This window comes from Cottoperca gobio, chromosome 20 (assembly GCF_900634415.1).
Source record: "Cottoperca gobio chromosome 20, fCotGob3.1, whole genome shotgun sequence".
NCBI lineage: Eukaryota > Metazoa > Chordata > Actinopteri > Perciformes > Bovichtidae > Cottoperca > Cottoperca gobio.
Genome location: NC_041374.1, coordinates 9,600,626 through 9,618,125, shown reverse-complemented (window position 1 = coordinate 9,618,125; position 17,500 = coordinate 9,600,626). Strand labels below are relative to the sequence as shown.

Genomic DNA, 17,500 nt, shown 5'->3' with positions numbered 1-17,500 from the left:
ATCTCAATTAGAATTTAGACATGGCTTACTTAGGTTGTAGGATATACAGCAAGTATATCAAATTCTGACCATAAGCTTTTGTGACTATTGTTATTATCTAAGACAATTTGCAAAAAACAGAAATTACATTTTGTTTTATTTTAGTATCCACCTTTAAGTGCTCTTTGCTATTCAGAAAATGTTTAGTTTTGAAAGTTGCAGCTTTTATTTTGAAGGCCATAGCAGGAATTTGATTTATCTACTTGACAGAGCTTTACAGTCTCACGACTCTTTGCAAACAATACTTCAGATTGTTTTCTCTTTCATCGCAACATCGGAACACTATACGGTACGTGTCTGATCTATGCAAACTGATTCACACATGCACATCCAATGTTGAAGGTCTTTGTTATTGTTGTTATATTGTTGTTGAGTTATTCGTGCAAAATGCTTTGTCATTGTGACTCCCAGGTCTAAGTACACGACAGAGAAATGACATGTTACCCTGTCTGTTCGTGTCTGTTGTTTTTAATCCGTTAACAATTCAACACAAGTAAACAGTAATCACTCAATTCTAAATTAAACAGATACATAGGTGAATATAAATATGCTGGATACTTATAATTAAATACAGTAAGTAACATAAAACATGGCAGGGGTCAATGTAAATAAATAGAAAATAACTTAAAACATTAAATTGGGAGCACAGTTTTAATAGCTTTTTATTTTGTATCTTTTTTTGCTGAAGTTATTGTCTAAATATATATAATATATCAATTTAATGTCTCCTAGTGAACCTTTCGAACCTTTTAAAAAACACACATTTTCCAAATTTTCTGTAGAAAATTACAGATATTATCCCAGATGAATACAAATATCTTGCCACAGTTTACGGGTGTGTGGACTTTACATTTCCAGAACAGATGGAGCATAGTTTCAGTTCAGGAATCACAGAAGGCACAGCTTAAATCAATGTCATTTTTGTATTTAATAAAACAGTTTATGCACACTAATAGAAATCTATCTGTCAGCAGATGGCAAATGAAGCCAAGCCGTGCCCCTGTCATGTTGGGGATCTGATGGAGTACGGGGGGCTCGGCCAGGAGGTCCAGATCGAGCACATCAAAGCTTATGTAGTGAAACCATCCGCCGCATCTGACAAGGCCATCATCGTCATACAGGACATCTTTGGGTGGCAGCTTCCCAACACCAGATACATGGCTGACATGCTGGCTGCTAACGGATACATGTGAGTAGAAATCAACACACTGTGTGTGTGTGTGTGTGTGTGTGTGTGTGTGTGTGTGTGTGTGTGTGTGTGTGTGTGTGTGTGTGTGTGTGTGTGTGTGTGTGTGTGTGTGTGTGTGTGTGTGTGTGTGTGTGTGTGTGTGTGTGTGTGTGTGTGTGTGTGTGTGCGTGCTTCTGTACAGGACAGTTCACAGCAGCTTCTTCTCTCGTTGTTTTGCTCTGAGCAGCGCTGTTTGTCCAGACCTCTTTGTTGGGAAGGATCCGTGGAGTCCGTCACGTGACTGGTCCCATTTCCAGGAGTGGCTGGAAGACAAAAAGCCAACGAACATAAACAAGTTAAACTTAAAGCCTATATTCACTTTATTTATTTTCTTGTGACCAGACAGTAAAAATATTGTGTCACCACATCTACATCTATTCACTTACATAATCACATATGCATTTGAAATGTACATTCACATGGTGACATGCAATGAAATATATACAAATAAATGTTGTGAATTATACAGAAAAAGAAATGTACACCCAGGTGAACCCAATATCAGCCCATTGGTGTCCAAACTTTCCAATACAACGATTTATTACAAATAATTGTTCTATTTCCCATTTAAACCTCCTACAATCTTAATTAGAACTCTTTACACCCACCCTCCCATTCTTAATATTTCACGGAAATCCAGAAAACCAAATAAATGAAATACATGCACATATTCACATTAATATATACTTATTTTCACTTTATTATGCAGTGGAGTAAAATGTATGTAGCTAGTATGTTTTCACCTTTTTAAAGTCTTTAAATGTGGGAATTATTGTTATGATCTGGTGTTTTAAAAGGCTTGCCGATCACATGCATTCTTTCTTTTCTTCTGTGCAATAGTTTTCAGACATTTCAATCATAATCTTTCCTTCTCCAGAGAGGTGGATGCAGTGCTGAGGTACCTGAAGGAGCAGTGTGGAGCCAAAAACATGGGAGCTGTGGGCTTCTGCTGGGGAGGAGTTTGCACACATTACATCGCCCTGCAGTATCCAGAGGTCAGAGCAGCAGTGTCCGTCTATGGTATGTCACTGTTGTAGTAAAGCTCTTAACTCTTTGTCACATCTTTGTTTTTGTAAACATGCACATTCCTCTCAGTTCATACTGACATGACTTGGAACATCATACAGTCTGGAAGCATTTGAGTGCATGTGAATTTAAAATAACATGTTTGATTCTTGATGATCAGCAGTTTGATGTTTAGGGATCGTCCATGAGAGAGAGGACCGGTACGAGCTGAAGGGTCCGACACTGTTCATCTTCGGGGAGAAAGATGAGGTCATCCCTCTGGACCAGGTTAGTGCTCTTTGGACTTTCATAAATATATTTTACATGCACATTATTGTCTTCAGGTTGATAGTGATGGTATAACCTGCCTGATCAATATGCCTTAATGTTAAAATATACTAGAAATTAAAATTCTTTGGACAGAATAAAAGCAGAAATGGTACAAGGAACTTCTTACTACTTTAAACAGCCATAATCTCTGCCATATAAACAGCTCTGGCAGCCTGTGCTTATGTCCTTCTGCTCTTCAGGTGAGTGTCCTTGAAGCAAAGCTGAAGGAGAAATGCACGGTGGATTACCAGGTGAAGATCTTTCCTGGTCAGACTCATGGGTTTGTTCACCGCAAGAGAGAGGACATCAACCCCACGGACAAACCCCACATCCTGGAGGCCAGAGCGGATCTGCTCAACTGGCTCAACAAGTACGTGTAAAGGTCTGAAGAGCCAACACAGGGAGTGTCTACATCTGCCAGATCAAATTTCTATAGGCAGCAAGAAAACCTGAAAAGGTCAAAGGTCAAATGTAGAGGTGCCATTTACAGCAGTGGACGGTGTTTGTCATAACTTTTGTTCGATTGTTGACAATCTTCTAAATGTTTCTGCGAATTAAAAGTGAACATTAACTGTGAAGATATTTAATACATTGGCATATTAGGGCCATTGCAGGCAGTAAAACAGTTAAGTACGGAGCCAGTGAAGGGGCTGATATTGTGAGAAACGCAGAACTTCCATGATTGAAGTACATTTTTAAGAAAAACATGCAAATATTCTTTGAGATGATAAAAAGGCATACATTTGAGAGAAACCCCCGGAAAAATCTTTCATCGCTTCACTTTGCAAAGTTAATGCCGTGCATTCTGCCTGCAGTGGATGACCTAATCCAATCTGATTCAGCAATAATGAAATACTTGATTTCAGCCCAGAATCAGATGATCAAACATCCAGACTTTGAAGAAAACTGATTTAGATGGTGATCAGGAGCTACAACACAATGGACAGATATTTCCATGTTCAATAACACTCATTTCATAATCTGAGAATATTCCAAATTGTGTTTTTTTTAATGCAAGATTAAGTTATTTCTTTACATTTACGTTAATCTACAATGGTCATAACAATTGTGCTCAATTAAAATACTTGCCGTGTGCAAAATAATTATGAATGCAGTATTTCTCAATGTGAGAATGAAAGCAATAAATATAATATAGATTTAACTTTCCATGTGTCAACTTTGTGTTCATTAAGACATGTAATGCACACTTTACATGGAATACACAAATCTTTTAGTCAGGTTTTCATCTTGGAGTTGTTGAAAGGAGCCAGTTGAGATTGTTCAGCATCTAGTAAGGAGCCACCTGGGCGCCTCCCTAGGGAGGTGTTCCAGGCACGTCCAGCTGGGAGGAGACCCCGGGGAAGACCAAGGACTCGGTGGAGATTATGTCTCCTCACTGGACTGGGAACGCCTCGGGATCCCCCAGTCGGATGTGGCCCGGAGAAGGGAAGAACGGGGTTCCTTACTGGAGCTGCTGCCCCCGCGACCCGACCCCGGATAAGCGGTAGACGATGGATGGATGGATTCTCTTTAACCTACAATGGTCCCAACAATCGTGCTTAATTAAACACTTACCATGTGCAAAATAATTATGAATGCAGTATTTCTCATCAATGTAAGAATGAAAGCAATAAATAATATGTGGATTATACTTTCCATGTGTCAACTTTGTGTTCATAAAGACATGTAATGCACACCTCACATGGAATACAAATATTTTATAGTCAGGTTTCATTTTGGAGTTTCGAAATCAGAACTACAGAGTCTTGAAATTTAAACGGACCAACATTTTAATGAAGACTTTGATACTACAACAGCTTGAACATTTAGTATCAAATGATAAATAGCAATATGCAGTGCGGTTTGGACATGGAGCTCGGGAGAAGTGCCTAAAGCCTCGAGAGCAGCGCAGAAATCTTTAAGTGTTCCAGGAAGTCTTCAGTCGTCGATCTCTCCCGGGCTTCGGATGTCGTCGATCTTCAGGATCATCTTGACCACCTGAGTGGCCAGAGAGATCTGCTGCTTCTTGCCAATCAGGGTCTCGACCACATGTTGGTGCTTCATGTCTGTGTGGGAGGAAAACATTTAGAATCATGTCGCCTTGATTTGACATTAAAGTGCGGTGTCACCATTTTCCTGCTTCCTTACCGTTGGTGTTTTTACGCAGACAGTCGATGCCGAGGAAGGGGTTGTTCTCTTTGACCTGCCTGGCTCTGACCTCCGTCATGGTCTGGATTGGGTTATACCCGCTGTTCTCTGCCAGCGCCATTGGGATTACCTCCAGAGCATCAGCAAACGCCCTCATGGCATACTGCTCCAATGATGGGCACTAGAAAGGAGAGAAAGAGAAACGCAAAGAAAAAGCGTCAGAAACATTTCATTCTAAAGCAGGGTTCAAACACCTTTCCAAAGTCAAATTCAAACACTTTTCAAGCACCTTAGAGCTGTGATACATTACACATTTATATACAGTACATACATCAGATGTTATTGAACTATAAACAACAAAATCTAGATCTACAGAAGGGAGACAAGTAACGGAAACCGCAATGTTTCACGTTTCAAAATGTGTCGCCTGTTTTAGTAAACTTGGAATCCTATAAACTTTCAAGCACTTTATTAAAAATTCAAGTACCTTTCAAACCTTGTTTTCAAGGATTTCCAGCACCCATAAAACCCAGTAAAGAATACTGTATTTATTTAGCTCAATTCTGAAAGCATCTGCGGGTTTTTAGTGAGTCTCACCTCGTCTGCAGCCAGGTTGACAGCCAGAGCACATGAAATGTCTGAAGCTCCGCCTCCATACACAATGCGGTTGTCTCTGACCAGATTACGAATTACACACAGGGCATCATGGAGAGCGCGCTTGGCCTCTTCAATGATCTAATGAGATAAAATAAAAGTTGAACCAGAGGGATAGATGGACATAAATCAACATGTTATTTCCCCTTTAGAGTTAAAGTCCCATTTGTGCTCACCATCTTGTTGCCTCCACGGATGAAAATGGTAACGGCCCTGGTGTTTTTGCACTCCTGGATAACCAACATGCGGTCCTTTGTCGTCCCAAAGGAGATCTCCTTCACCACACCAGCTGTGCCAAGTTTCTCTGGTGTCAACTCGGAGAATCTCGGCACGATGCGGCCTCCTGTGGCTATAGCGATCAACTGCAGAGAAAAGACAACAGATACATCAACACAAACAATAAAAAGACTTTATGATCATCTGCACTACATGGCCATAAAATGTAAAGACACGATTGACCAAAAGGTAACTGATCATTCTGGACATCATTTTCATCCCTGGCAAAGGCACCTATGTATGACTGAAGTATGTCGTCCTCCTGCCGCTGATAAGATTCACTGCCTGCAGGTATTTTATACATTTTTTTTACCTGCAAAAGGTTTTTATTGCACTTACAGTAGCAAGCGTAGTTGGAGCTCAGCCCGCATAATGCCGGCCTTCACGAGGCTCTAGTCTTTTCCGAGTTCCCGATAAAAATAAAACCAAAAATGGAGCCATCATTTAACAAACATCTCTCACCTCGATCTCAGGCCCTCCGACCCAGCGCACGGCTGGCAGCTCGTTCTGCAGCAGAAGGTGGTTGGCTTCATCATCAAAGCCCCACTGGCAGATGGCCAAGTTGGCTCCATTGCTTTTGATCTAAAAAGAGAAATATGCATTTAGATTTAAAGCACATGTAGATGTTAAGAGTTCAGCTTTAGCACTGTAGATGCTGCAGCACTAACCTGTTGGATCATCTCAGCAAACTTTTCCTTTTCGTATTTCTGGAGAGCTTTGTAGTCTTCAACTGAGGTCACATCCAACTTATGCTTGGTCTTTGGCTTAGGGGGCTCAAACGGGCAGGTAAGAATGGCAATTTTAACATCTTTCAGCACCTGAGTGGAGACAAAGAATAATTAATGTCAGCATCATTATCTTACAGCGGTTACAACAAATTAAAATACCATATTACCTGCAGGCTGTAAAGAGGCAGTTTTAAGTCATAAACCATCATTTACATTTAACTTTTTACTTTCCATTTGCCATCCAACATGTTCCTTAATCTATATGCAAAACATGCTTTTAGTAATAAGATTCACATCAAATATAAATGACAAAACACATTTTTTGCACCGTCACATCACCAGAAAGTAATATTTTCATTGTTTGTACCTTGGGCATCTGAGGGTGGCTGAACTCCTTGTCGACAATGACTCCCTTGATGAGCTGCGTGTCCTCCAGCTTGCCTCCCACTTTGCCCTCCATCTTGATGAGTTCAAAGTCTACGTCCTTCCTCTCCATGTCGGCCACAGTGAGGACGGCATTCACGGCGATCTCTGCCATCTGCCTGTGACACCGGTTGATACTGAAAGACAACAGCAGAACTTTAAGATGCAATATCTTAGATGACACAATACAATTACTATAGAACGGTCTCTTGCAATGAAAGATACAAGATAAAGAAAAGTAGCTTATGAGCGTCAATATAATTCAATCTTTTTCAGTTTTACACCTGAAGTACCAAATATTTATTAGGGCACATGGGAATGTTCACTCAGCCCGAGAAACCTAATAACAAAATCAACATGACTCACATCTTGGATCCCAGTGTTGTCATGGCGGTCTCAATGAGCGGTTCGATGTTGTTGGGATCGCAGAGTAAGGTTTCAGCAATTTTGTCAAGCTGCGTGATGGCAACGCGTGCGGCCTGGTCGTAACCGTCAGAGATCCTGATGGGGTGGATCCCACGGTCCAGCAGTTGCTCAGCCTGCTCAAGCAGAGCCCCAGCCAGCACTGAGGAGGAAGAGGAGAAGACAGTGAGACAATAATACCAACAATATGCTTCAAATATGTCAGGTTGTCTTGATCAGAGATGCAACATGTTTGCTCTTTTCAAATACTTTATGTAAATTTAAGTTAGCATATTCTTAATGCACATTGGTTAGTTCTGATATGGCTGCAGGAAGTTTAAAGGTTTCAGTGTATTTATGAATCAATGCAGCGAGACCATGACATGCCGTTAAGAGAAACTCATGAATAGTATTTTAATATCGAAGCACACCACTAGAGACAAAGAACCCGGATAAAATGCAATTTAAACAGAATAAAATACCAAAGAACTTACATTTCTAGTCTTGCACAAAGTATATAAATACAAGCATTTACAATGACCAAAGTCCATTTATGTTTATTTCCAGAAACTCCATGCCGTGATTTTTTTCACCCTTAAATTCACAAACTTTCAACAATCCATGGGAACCACACATGCTGCTCTTAGAGATGAAGGGCCCAATAAATTTAAACTATACAGTAACCGTTATTGTCTTCTCATTGGTAACATCCATCTTGGTTTGCACGCTGTTATGATAATCCCTACGCAGAACTTTAAATCCATTGTTCTACATTCTCAGACGAATGGTATCAATCCAAGTTTACAGCCAAATCACCCCTGACCCCTCATTTTCCTTTCCCGTACCAACAACTCCAGTGGTTCCATCACCGATCTCATCATCCTGGGACTTGGAGAGTTCCACCATAAGTTTGGCAATCTGATGGTCCACATCCATCATACTGAGAATAGTGGCTCCGTCGTTGGTGACAGTCACCTCTCCATCCCTGTCAACCATCATCTTGTCAAGACCTGCAAGGGGAAGAAAAATATGCTTTAGGAGAAGTGAGATCTTGGCTGAAGGATTAGAATAGCAGTCACAATCGTATGAGGGAGGATACTAAATTTACAAAGTAGAGAAATTAGTTTTAGCCAGAACTACAGAGAACTGTGTGTAACTATAATAGAGGTAATGCAAAAGTAGGTGAATAATTAAATAGTAAATGCAGTGCAAGAATAATGTCATTATGTTTAATGTGAAAAACAAATTAAGATAAATATATAAAAACAAATGCAAATTGTGCAAAGGCATCTACGCAGTCATCCAGGCCTCTCCCATTATTAGCAGTTTTGAGGAAGTCGGATGTGACTGCTCTGCATTGGTTTTACTCACCATTTGGTCCCAAAGATGTCTTCAGGGTTGACGCAACTGCCTTGCCTGCCATAATATGAGACTGCAAAACAAAAACATTTCCTAATCAGCTCACAAAAAAAAAAATATTGTTCTAATCTCTAACATTATACCGAAGACAGATTGAAATTGCCATATTCAAGAAAAAGTTTGAAATCATTCAATCAATCAATGCATCATTTTGGGCAGAGCCCTGCGTAGCAACACCCACCGCCTCACAGAAAGCACATGGGCCTTACTGTTAGCATGACTAGCTAATCCTTTGGATAACTGTTGCTAATTCACCAAAGGCTCAGTTTGCCAATTGAGCATATCATTAACCTTGTATATCAACTCACATAGTGTTGTCTTGACGTATCCAACGTCATGCAAGTAACAGAAAATTAGCACTTTTACTTGCCAATTACCATTTGTGCCCCGTTAGCTAGCCCATTGTACCTTAAGTGCGTCAATGCCCGATAGCCGTGTCTTCGTGTCCTGGTCTTTAATGATGATGAACGGCCTTCCATACTCATCAAAAGCCAATGTCCCCAAAGAGGACATATTGACTAAGAGATTGGAACACTTAAAAAGTGTTCAGATGATAAAATAGTGCGTTTTTACGAAGGAAATCTGGAGTGTGTCTGAACAGCAAGCCGCACGAGTCTACCGCCGGCTTCTGGAAGGGTCGACGGGCGGGGAGGGCGGAACCAAGTCGCGTTAAGTGCGTCTTATTATTACACATTTAAACACCCTTTTACCCTGAATGACAACACGCAATCAACTGAATTATTTTTAAATGGTTATGCTAATTATTACAAGCTTTGTGCATAGAATCATTTATAGTTAGAACAGAAAATGTATTTATTTGTAATGTGGTTTCTTCCGATCACGTTAGAACTCAGTCTGTGCCCTGATATCGCGTGAATTCCGGAGATGCATGAGATGGACTGAACCGAGTGGATTTAAAAAGGTAGAAAACATGTCTTACTTTCTCTGTATGCGCTTCTAAAGATATTTAAGTTTATGTTCTTTATTTTAAAAATGTATACGTTTAGCTCGAAAAGACACCACTAAACAGGGCTTGACCTCCGCGTGTCAGAGTTGGCAGTTATTAGTTTGCTAGCTGCTAACATTTAGCTGCCAAAATGTTGCTTTTGATTTAGACTTAGATATAAAAATAAAAATAAAAATTTCGAAACCACGTGTAGTGCTACGTTAAAAACGGACGCAACATCCGGGACGGGTACTTTATGCTGGTGTTCAGGGCTGTTGTGAAGTCTTTTCTGTGGCAGCCTGTCTGTTACCTGTCAAAAGCTGCATTATGCAACGTTAGGTAAGATGAGAAGCTCATGAAAACACTGGTCGACAACTGAATAATGGATTTTTAATCACCTCAGCAGTAGTCGTGTTGTCTTAGTCCAGCTCTATATTGTTTACATCTTGCACCTCTCTTTCTTGCCTCTGTGACAATGCTTTTGTTGTTGGTAGTTGTAGGCACTTTAAGATTACAAGGGATTACAAATATTTTGCTTGTGAATTTGTACGGATACAAATTTGAGTGATAAGACTAAATGAATACTTTGGCTATACAGTAGATGGGGGGCAGCATATATCATCCTTCTTTGCATAAACATAAACTGTGTTGGTGAATAATTGAAGTAAAGTCAACTTCAATAAAAGTATTAACAGTGTAGAAATACTCTGTTACAAGTAAACTGCCTGTGTTTAAAACTTCAAGTAAATATACAAAAGTATTCGTATCAAAAATATACTTAAAGTATCAAAACTAAAACTATTCATCATGCAGAATGGCTCATGTGACACATACTGTATATGTATATTATATATGTATATATTGAATTATAATTATTGATGCATTTATATGTTCATCACTTGTGAAGCTATTTTGAATTTAGTAATATACTGCTGGGTAGTTAGTAGTAGTTATAACAATAACAACTCAGAATTTATTAGTTGATTATATTTAGTTTTAATAATCTGGATCTGCAAAGTAACTAACTAAAGCTCTCAGAAAAATGTTGTGCAGTAAAAGTAGAATATATTTCTCTCTAAGATACGGTGCAGTAGAAGTATAAAGTAGCATGAAATGGAAATACTCAAGTAAAGTACCTTAAAATTGTACTTGATACAGTGTACATGTACTTAGTTACTTTCCACCCGTGTCAATATCACACGTTTGCCTCAAGGGTCTTTACAATCCGTACAGCATCGACACCCTCCGTCCTTTTCGACCCTTGCTTCGGATAAGCAAAAACAATAGTATTATTTTTATATTTCTGCAATATGTTGGCACATAATTTGGCTGAATTCCACTTTGCTGCTTCAGTTTCAGGGTCCTGGTATTGTGCATGCAAAGCTAACTGGGACACTTGAACTGATCCATCATTAATATTAGTATTAGTATTAGTGTGATTTGGGCTTTTCCTACTATGTGCTGTGAAAAAGGTCTATTAAAAAAGGTATTTTTGATGAATGTACATTTACAAATTCCATAGTTTTTCCTGGTTTCTCCAGCATGCCCTGTGAAGTGAAGCCTCGCTTTGTGGTTCTCTACGGGTCTCAGAAGGGCCAAGCAGAGTCCCTAGCAGAGGGAATAGCTGAGGTGGCAGAGGAGCATGGACTGGATGCTGAGCTCTGTTGCTTGAACCACAAGGAGAAGGTAAGTTATTGCACATTGTAAGCCCTCTCTCTCTTCTACTGCATGGCTGCTGACACACAATAACACATCAGTAATAGCTTAATAAATGCGATGATTTTGTGGATATTAATGTAATGAGTTTTCACATTGATTAGTGGAAACTCCGCTCTCTGATTAACCATATAACTGGTTCCAGTACAATTTGGAGAAGGAGAAGGCCCCAGTGGTCTTTATTGTGTCTACTACTGGAGATGGGGAACCGCCAGACAATGCCCTCCAATTTGTAAAGAGCATCAAGAAGAAGACCCTTTCCACTGACCACTATAAACACCTTTGCTATGCACTTTTAGGTAAATTCTATGATGAAAGTTTGAGGTGGCTCATTTGTCAATTTCGGGGAACTTGATTTGTGTAAATCATTACTCTGCAGAGCACTGCGCCATGTTTACTTTCTGAGCAGTCACTGGCTTCAGGAATATTTCATCTGTTTTCCTCTGTCTGCTCCAGCTTTAGGAGACACAAATTATGCAAATTTCTGCAACTGTGGGAAGACGATTGAGCGACGTCTACAGGAACTTGGAGCCGAACAATTCTATGCGACAGGATATGCAGATGATGGTGTAGGGTAAGTTATGCAGGAACTTTCAGCATTTGTTGTTTAAAGGAGTTACTATCCCTTTAACCTCCCCTTTAATCTCTTTCTCTCTTATTTTTCATTACATTGCTGTGTATCATTTTGTGGACTTTGTTCTCACCAGACTGGAGGTGGTTGTGGACCCCTGGCTTGAAGGACTCTGGAAAGCAATCAAAGGATTCTTATCAAAAATGGCTTCTGATATGACTGTTTACTTGAACGGAGAAGCAGGGGATTCAACAAAGGAAACTCCTGACTCATCCATACCAGATGTCCAACTAAACCTCTTGACAATAACTGACCACCAGGACTGCATTTTGACCGGAACAGCCTCCAAATTTGCAACTGCTGCCTCAGCTTCTGCTGCGTCTGATCTCCGGCCAGGTCCTGGCTTGGCATCCCAGCGTTGCAGTACTGCCAGTGTTTCCACATCTGCACCGGAGACGCATACCGGGGATGCTGGAGTTCCTCATGTTGCATTGGCAGCCTCACTAATATGCTCACTGCCGCCACTGTGTGAGTCCTCGCTTAATGTTCCCGCTCTGCCTCTTCCCTACCTCGATGTCACTCTTCAGGAGGCGGACGATGTGGAACAGGTGAGGAATGCTGCTGCTCATTAATCCAGCATTTTAAGGTATAATTCATCCTTCACCTCATAAATGTTTTCTTTCAGATTGTTGGACCGTCAAACAAAGAGTCTCTGCACGAGGTTCCTATATGCAGGGCAGTTCAGCTAACCAGAGGAGATTCAGTCAAAATGTCTCTTTTCTTAGAACTGGACATCTCTGTAAGTGTGACAAATATCTTAATTTATTTAAATTTCCTAAACCTACAGCATGAATTTGGTTTTAGATTGCTGTTTGGATTTAGTTGCATCTCTTTCATTCTAAGGCTCACCCGATGATAACCTATCAGCCGGGGGATTCGTTCGATGTGTTTTGCCCAAACAAGGCCGCTGAGGTGGAGGACATGCTCCTCAGATTGGGTCTAAGTGACCAGAGGAACCACAAAGTTCACATTTCTCTGCGTAAAGACACTAAGAAAAAAGGTAAAGAGTGCCTGTGAAATGATTTTAACATGCACCCAACATTGGAAATAGTGGAAAGTTTAAGACTGGATACTTTTTTGTTGTTGCCTTACTGGTGTAGTAAATGTTAGCAGGGACTAGTTGCTGGAGAGGATGTGTAATATTGTGCCGTTTTGGGAAGAGGTTGAGAAAACCCTAAAGTATATATTTTGACTTAATAGGAGGTGAAGAAAATATTTTGGGGATTAATTTACTAGAAAAGATAAAACCTCTTTAAACGCACAATATATCATTTTTTATTTTTAAATGTACAAAGGACTCTAAAGGGAAAACATTTCAATAAAGTATGAATACAAAGAAAAGAACATTGTAACTTAGCATTGCAACACCAAATATTACACAACACTGACTACACGATGTCTCAATGATGGAGGCACATTTCAAGCTCGTGCATTTTCCAAAACCATCTTCTGTGTGTGACATTCATATCTATGATAACCGCAGATGTTCTCTCCTCCCTGGTTACAGGTGCACAGGTGCCATCCTACGTTCCCCAGAACATCTCTCTACTGTACCTGCTCACATGGTGTCTGGAGATCAGGACTGTTCCTAAGAAGGTACTGACATTCCTCGACAGCTTCCTACTTTGTAATTTGTGTCGTCCAAGCCGCTTCCTGATATGCCTCACTAAAACAACAAGGAGGATATCGGCATAATGAGAGGGGATGGATTTTTTTTAAGGGTCATGTTTTCTCCAGCTCGAGCGCACTGCTTTTATTTCTGTTGTCAAAGCTGGGAGAAAAGTGTCTTCTATTTTATGAAGAAGTGCAATTATATTTTGACACGGATGTCCTCATTTATTTGAAGCTGTACCAGGGTAGAGAGGGAGCGTTCTCCACTGCAGGAGGCGAGGGTCACTGCAAAAAGAAGCACTTTCAAACCAGAACACAAGAACCTAAAACTTTCTCTAACGCTGAGCACTGAGACATTTTGTACTCGTCATATTTTCTACTGAAAAGGTCAAAATGTGCATTTAAATTGATACGGGGATTGAACATTTTCACACACATATTGGCCCTTTACTGTGGTTTACAATTATTTTAGTGTTAAGACATTTATATTGACATTTTGATATTAGTTGCTTTTATGAATTACCACACAGATACACTATATACAGTACACTACATAAACTATGAAGCAGTTTGATGTTATTTAGTCTTTACTGCACATTCAGGAACGCCCTGTGTTAGAGCTGTTGTATTAACACCTTATTTGTGTGGCTTACAGCGCACAGTGATACAGTGCAGAAGGATTTATCTTTAGTTTTGTTTATGTTTATGTACTGAGGTGGGTCGCACTGAAACTGGGATTGGGACTGGGACTTTTTATATTATAGACTGTTGTAGACTGATTTTTGAAAGCCCTTTCTAAAGAACAAGTATCCATGTGCAGTAATAAAGAAAACTGAGTATGTGCAGTTACTGAATGTAGCACAGCGGGGGGGGGGGGGGGGGGAGACAGACGTGAGCTTTGACTGGGGATGTGTCCTGCATGACGTATTGCGCACCTTCCTGTCTCTCTCATGTTATTTACACCCTCATCCTGTTTATCATGACGCAAGCCAAATGAATTATTTAATAAAAACAACCATCGTCTAACCAAAATGAAAAGCATCATTTTGCTTCTGAAGTGAGCGGCGTCAGGCGTTTACGTCTCTTTGTGAAGCGCACACTGAATGATTCTGTCGTGATGCGACCTAAGTGTTTGTTTTCCTGGTTTTAAAAGCGACTTCACAGTAACGTGATGTTGTTTCCTCAGCAGACTCTTCACTTTACATCCACATTACTGAGGATTGTGTATCAAAGATCTCGTTGTGTAAATATTATTACAATATCGATAATGACGTATCATAATTCTTTGTAGAGAAGTTTTACAGATCTGTCAAATGTATTTAATTAAATCAACTAGTCGGCTAAGAATACAAATGAAGGACAGCAATAGTTTTTAAGCATAACAAAAAGATATGACATGCAGTGAGATATTGCTTGGTCAGCGTGATGAATGAAGAGGCATTAGGGAAACATTACTCCTGATTTTTATTACAGAAGCTGTAATAAAATGTCAGAAAGATACAATACCTCCTAATTGTAATAGCTCCCATCAGTTCCCTGCTGTATATTATAAGTAATGTGCACAGACTTTATTTTCTCCTTTTGTGCTATAAAGTTCCTGCTCAGAAATGGATTGTTTCAGGTCAAACTATTGTCTACAGACTTACAAGGCTGTAAGAGTTTTATTTTACAGCACCTGTCTGTGTAATCCAAGCAGTTAATCAGTTTGACTAAAGCAGTTACAACACCTATGCTTCATGAGCTTTAGGATAGCGAGAGATAATCTCCTTTCGTAAGTACAATTCCCAATAAGACTCATAACCGCATCAAATACTGAAACGTGTCCTGGTTTGTCTTTTCTGCTGAGACACATTTGTCAGGATGGAAGATGGAGATAATAATTCATGCAGTGCAACTGATCTCCCCAAATATGCACCGATGAACTATAAGGAATCACTGAAATCACAAACTGGAGTTGTGATGAATGCATCACAGCAGAGGTGGAAGAAGTACTTACGTGAAAGTAATAACACAAGTGAATCCTGCGTTTTAAAACTTTACTCAAGTAGAATTGCAAAAGCATTAGTGTCCAAACTGAATGTTCTCATCATGCAGATTCATATGTATTATATCACTGGTGTTCATCACTTTAATGTCGCAGCTGGTAAAGGTGCTGCTCATTTTAATTACTTTATATACTGCTGGGTATTCTAATCTATAATAATACATCTTAATCTATTTGTTTTTATAATCTGAATCTGCAAAGTAACTAAGGTTTTTAAATAAATGTAGAGAAATAAGAAGTATTTCTCTTTCTGTAATGCAGTAATTGTAGTGGCAACAAATAAGTACAGTACTTGAGTAAATGTAATTATAGTTATTTTATATATAATATTATGTAATAATAATAATAATAATATATATTATAGTATGTGTGTATATATATATATATATATATATATATATATATATATATATATATATATATATATTATGTATGTATGTATATATATATATATCTATATATATATATAGTATCTAGTATATATCTCAGATCTCTATCTCTCTATTATTTCTCTCAGAGAGTCTGTCCCTCTCTTTTATCGTCCTCTGTCTGTCCCTTTCCTCTTCTCTCTCTCTGGCTTCCTCTCTCTCTTCTCTCCTCTCCATCTCTCCCTCTCCTCCTCTTCTTTGTCCTGTTTTCCTTCTCTCTCCTGTCTCCTCTTTCTCTCTATCCTCGTCTGTCTCTTTCTGTCTGTCTCTCTCTCTCTCTCTCTCTCCTCTCTCTCTGTCTGTCTGTCTGTGTCTCTCTCTCTCTCTCTCTCTCTCATATCTCTCTCTATCTCTCCCCCCCCTCTTATCTCTCTCTCTCTCCTCTCTCTCTTCTCTCTCTCTCTCTCTCTCTATCTCCTCCCTCTTCTCTCCCTCCCTATTCCTATCTCTATCTATATCTCTATATCTCTCTATATATCTCTCTCTCTATTCTCCACATCCTATTATATATATATATCCTATATTATATATATCCATACCTACATATATATATATATATACATATACATATATATATATATATATATATATATATATATATATATATATATATATATATATATATATATATATATAATGTAATAATCTTTATATATATTATGTAATAATATTTATATATATATATAATATTATGTATATATATATACTATTATGTAATATATATATATATATTTTATATATATTTTCAGTAAACAACTTACGAATCAGTATTTCATATTTCATTGCATTTTAATATTTTTCATTTGCATCCATTATAGTGACTTAACTTGTGTATGTAATGTTCTTGTTGCCCCGTCTTAAACTCCACAAACAGTCTTTGTAGTATTTTGCTTTATTCCTTTTATTCGCTGCTGTTTATTCGTCTCTTCGGTTCAAACACAAAGAAAATCCTTTTTAATCCTGTGATTTGCATCACAGCCTCTGGAAAGATTAACCGTCATCATCAGCTCTGCAAACTGAACAAAGTCATTTATTGCATTTATTAATTTTGATTAATTTGTTAAAGATTCAAATAATGATTTTTGCCTCTGCTAATTTATCAGGAGCTTTACAAGCATTTAAAAACTAAATGAGATTTTAGCGAGAGTAGAAAGAAGTGCATTGTGAATAATAAAAAGTATGTGTGGTGGTGTCAAGGTCTAACAAAATACAAAATACTCTTTTCATGTACCTAGAAAACGAACAAAGACAGCCGTTGATTCTGTTCTGTTGTTCTGAAGTATTTGAAGTGCTTCTTCTTTTTATAGTACTGGAAACTTAACAAGTGACTTTACATCCGATGTCTCTTCGTCAGGCGTTTCTCCGAGCGCTGGTGGAGCACACGGGCGACGGCGTGCAGAGGAGGAGGCTGCAGGAGCTCTGCAGTAAACAAGGCAACGCAGACTACAACCTGTATGTGAGGGAGCAGAGCC

At 39.0% G+C, this 17,500-nt stretch overlaps 3 protein-coding genes across 6 annotated transcripts in view; 2 read left to right on the top strand and 1 right to left on the bottom strand.

The window, feature by feature from the left end:
- Positions 1–265: 265 nt before the first annotated feature.
- On the top strand, positions 266–3,836 carry cmbl (carboxymethylenebutenolidase homolog (Pseudomonas)). 2 transcript variants are annotated; one of them, XM_029457411.1, is made up of 6 exons: positions 266–328; positions 1,014–1,228; positions 1,455–1,562; positions 2,145–2,287; positions 2,469–2,560; positions 2,803–3,836. In XM_029457411.1, the coding sequence occupies exons 2-6, from the start codon at positions 1,014–1,016 to the stop codon at positions 2,980–2,982; spliced, it is 738 nt and encodes a 245-aa protein (XP_029313271.1). In that variant the 5' UTR covers positions 266–328; the 3' UTR covers positions 2,983–3,836. The 2 variants fall into 2 exon arrangements, with proteins under 2 accessions (XP_029313271.1, XP_029313272.1); XM_029457412.1 differs by having other exon boundaries at positions 2,775–2,939.
- A 532-nt stretch (positions 3,837–4,368) lies between these two features.
- On the bottom strand, positions 4,369–9,310 carry cct5 (chaperonin containing TCP1, subunit 5 (epsilon)). The gene is made up of 11 exons (XM_029457410.1): positions 9,061–9,310; positions 8,605–8,665; positions 8,079–8,243; positions 7,198–7,396; positions 6,776–6,968; positions 6,349–6,498; positions 6,143–6,262; positions 5,581–5,766; positions 5,348–5,485; positions 4,751–4,931; positions 4,369–4,668 (listed from the first exon to the last, which is right to left on the bottom strand). The coding sequence occupies exons 1-11, from the start codon at positions 9,163–9,165 to the stop codon at positions 4,541–4,543; spliced, it is 1,626 nt and encodes a 541-aa protein (XP_029313270.1). The 5' UTR covers positions 9,166–9,310; the 3' UTR covers positions 4,369–4,540.
- The window catches only part of mtrr (5-methyltetrahydrofolate-homocysteine methyltransferase reductase), a 27,366-nt gene continuing 19,007 nt past the window's right edge, over positions 9,142–17,500 (top strand). Inside the window, exons 1-9 of one of the 3 annotated variants that reach the window (XM_029457409.1) lie at positions 9,142–9,574; positions 11,121–11,284; positions 11,460–11,613; positions 11,771–11,888; positions 12,022–12,493; positions 12,571–12,684; positions 12,789–12,945; positions 13,453–13,541; positions 17,383–17,500. The exon at positions 17,383–17,500 is cut by the window's right edge and continues 63 nt beyond it. In XM_029457409.1, coding sequence (XP_029313269.1) covers positions 11,141–11,284; positions 11,460–11,613; positions 11,771–11,888; positions 12,022–12,493; positions 12,571–12,684; positions 12,789–12,945; positions 13,453–13,541; positions 17,383–17,500 — 1,366 coding nt within the window. In that variant the 5' untranslated portion in view covers positions 9,142–9,574; positions 11,121–11,140. Of the gene's footprint in view, positions 9,575–9,704; positions 9,938–11,120; positions 11,285–11,459; positions 11,614–11,770; positions 11,889–12,021; positions 12,494–12,570; positions 12,685–12,788; positions 12,946–13,452; positions 13,542–17,382 lie in introns of those variants that run through there. The other 2 variants (XM_029457408.1, XM_029457406.1) reach the window with 2 other exon arrangements.